Source organism: Hydra vulgaris, chromosome 08 (genome assembly GCF_038396675.1).
Source record: "Hydra vulgaris chromosome 08, alternate assembly HydraT2T_AEP".
In the NCBI taxonomy this organism is placed as follows: Eukaryota; Metazoa; Cnidaria; class Hydrozoa; order Anthoathecata; family Hydridae; genus Hydra; species Hydra vulgaris.
In genome coordinates this window covers 17822501-17825000 of record NC_088927.1, presented here as the reverse complement: position 1 = coordinate 17825000, position 2500 = coordinate 17822501, and the positions used below count along the sequence as shown (strand labels likewise).

The window sequence follows — 2500 nt, the reverse complement described above, 5'->3', positions numbered from 1 at the left end:
AAAATGGCTTTGACAAAAAATCCTGCACTTAATCTAAAATTATTTTTAAGATACGTTGACGATAGTCATGCAAGATTTCCTAACATCAAACAAACAAAACAGTTCCAAGATATTTTAAATCAACAACATCCTGCAATAGAATACACTATTGAAGTTGAAAACGAAACAAAAACTCTTAACTTTCTTGATTTAACCATTACAAATAACACACTAGGAAAATATGAGTACAAAGTATATCGAAAAGAGGCAATCACTAACATTCAAATTAAACCGCATTCAAATCACGATCCAAATATTTTAACAGCTATATTTAAAGGTTTTCTCCACAGAGCTTACTTCATCTGTTGTAAACATCATTTGCAAAACGAAATAAATTTTTTAATTGACATGTTTATTGAAAATGGGTACGATGAAAAGCTATTGAGGAATATTACACACCAATTCCATCAAAAAAGACAAAATAAAAACAAAATTCCATCAGAATGCAACAATCTTCCTGTAGTGTCTTTACCTTGGGTACCAGGCCTTTCAGCAAAACTTCGAAAAATATTCCGAAAAGCAGGGTACAGAGCAGTATTTAAATCAAACCCAAATTTAAGATCTTTATTAACATCAAAAAACAAAACAAAACAACCAAGTAACAGCCAACCTGGAATGTATATAATAAAATGCAACTGCTCCAAAGTTTACATAGGTGAAACAAAAATGCAGGTAAGTAGGCTTGTTTTCATTAATGCTTTTCTGATGTTGATGCGGATGCATCAACATCAGAAGAGCATTAATGAAAACAAGCCTAATCAATCTGCATTTGCATTTCATAAAACCTTTTGCAAAGAAAATATTATTTGGGAAAAAACAAGAACGTTAAAGGTAGAAAATAAAAAATTTGAAAGAAAAATTAGAGAGGCCTTAGAAATACAAAACAAAATGTGCTATGCGCGAAACGGCGGAATTAACCTTGATGAAGGCCAATATGTAAAAACTATGTTTTGGACGCCATTTTTCAAATTTAAAAATAAAAAGAAGCCATTCAACCGCTGACGTCAATAGTAACAATTTTATAAAAACTATAACGATTAAAAATTATTGTAATATTTTACAAGCTGATGATGCTGGTATCTATAACCCAGCGAAAATTTCTTATATAATAATATTATTTGTATTGAGAGAAACTGTATTTCTTGATGTTTTAAAATAATATCTAATATACTCTCATACAAGATGTCATCTTTCAAAAATATATATATATATATATATATATATATATATATATATATATATATATATATATATATATATATATATATATATATTTGTTTGAATAACAATGCATAGAAACATTTAGTTTTGAACTTAAAAAAGCAATTATGTAATAATATCATTCTCAAACTACTCAGTGTTTTACTTTAAAATACATAGTTTAGAGTCCTAAAATAGTAGTGGTCTTAATTGCTTCTTTAGTATAAATAAAACATAGTAAAAATTTCAAATTTTCAACAATGCTAAATAATTTTCTTGAATATAAAATCAAAAAATTTGAAACTTTATATATCAAATATTTGAGTAGATAAAAAAAAGTTCGAGCAAACTTAAGTTGATCATATAACCAAGTGGTCTTGGTAACATAGGCACTTTTTCCACGATTTTAAGACTACTGTGTTTTTAAAAAAAAAACAATTCGGGTGTCAATATATTTAAGTAAACTATGAGTCGGAATCCCTGAAAATTATTTATACGTAAAAGTTTTGGATCCAGCATTACTACTTTTGAAAGTATTTCAATTTTTGGTCTAATATTACCCTTATCTACCCTAAATGCATTTATATACATATATATATATATATTTATATATATATATATATATATATATATATATATATATATATATATATATATATATATATATATTTAATTACAAACTAATCGCAAACTTAATTGATCAGAATGATTTTAAAAGCATTCTGAGTGTTTTTAAAAGCATTCTGAGTGTTTGTAAATACATTCTCAATGTTTGTAAAAACATTCTCAATGTTTGTAAAAACATTCTCAATGTTTGTAAAAACATTCTCAATGTTTGTAAAAACATTCTCAATGTTTGTAAAAACATTCTCAATGTTTGTAAAAACATTCTCAATGTTTGTAAAAACATTCTCAATGTTTGTAAAAACATTCTCAATGTTTGTAAAAACATTCTCAGTGTTTTTATCAATATAAACAATGTTTTTGTATTTTTTTTTTTTAATCTTATGTTTTTATTTTTATTTTTCAATGTTTATCATGCGCGGAGTGTTGCTATATTGACTATCTTATAGTCTAGCTCGCAGCAAAGTACTGCTACATTGACTGACTAAAAGCCTGACTTACAACAGAGTGCTGCTACATCTACTATCTTTTAGCGTAACTCGCAAGGGAGTGCTGCAACATCAACTCAGGGCTTGGTTGGAGCAAGCAGTTTTTCAATTAATAAAAAAGTTTATAGAACTCTTATATGTTGTATGAA

At 26.7% G+C, this 2500-nt stretch overlaps 1 protein-coding gene across 1 annotated transcript in view; it reads left to right on the top strand.

Moving 5' to 3' along the window:
• The window catches only part of LOC136083085 (uncharacterized), a 1932-nt gene extending 891 nt beyond the window's left edge, over nucleotides 1-1041 (top strand). Inside the window, exon 1 of the mRNA XM_065802491.1 lies at nucleotides 1-1041. This exon is cut by the window's left edge and continues 891 nt beyond it. Within this exon, the coding sequence (XP_065658563.1) occupies nucleotides 1-1041 (1041 nt within the window).
• Nucleotides 1042-2500: the final 1459 nt, after the last annotated feature.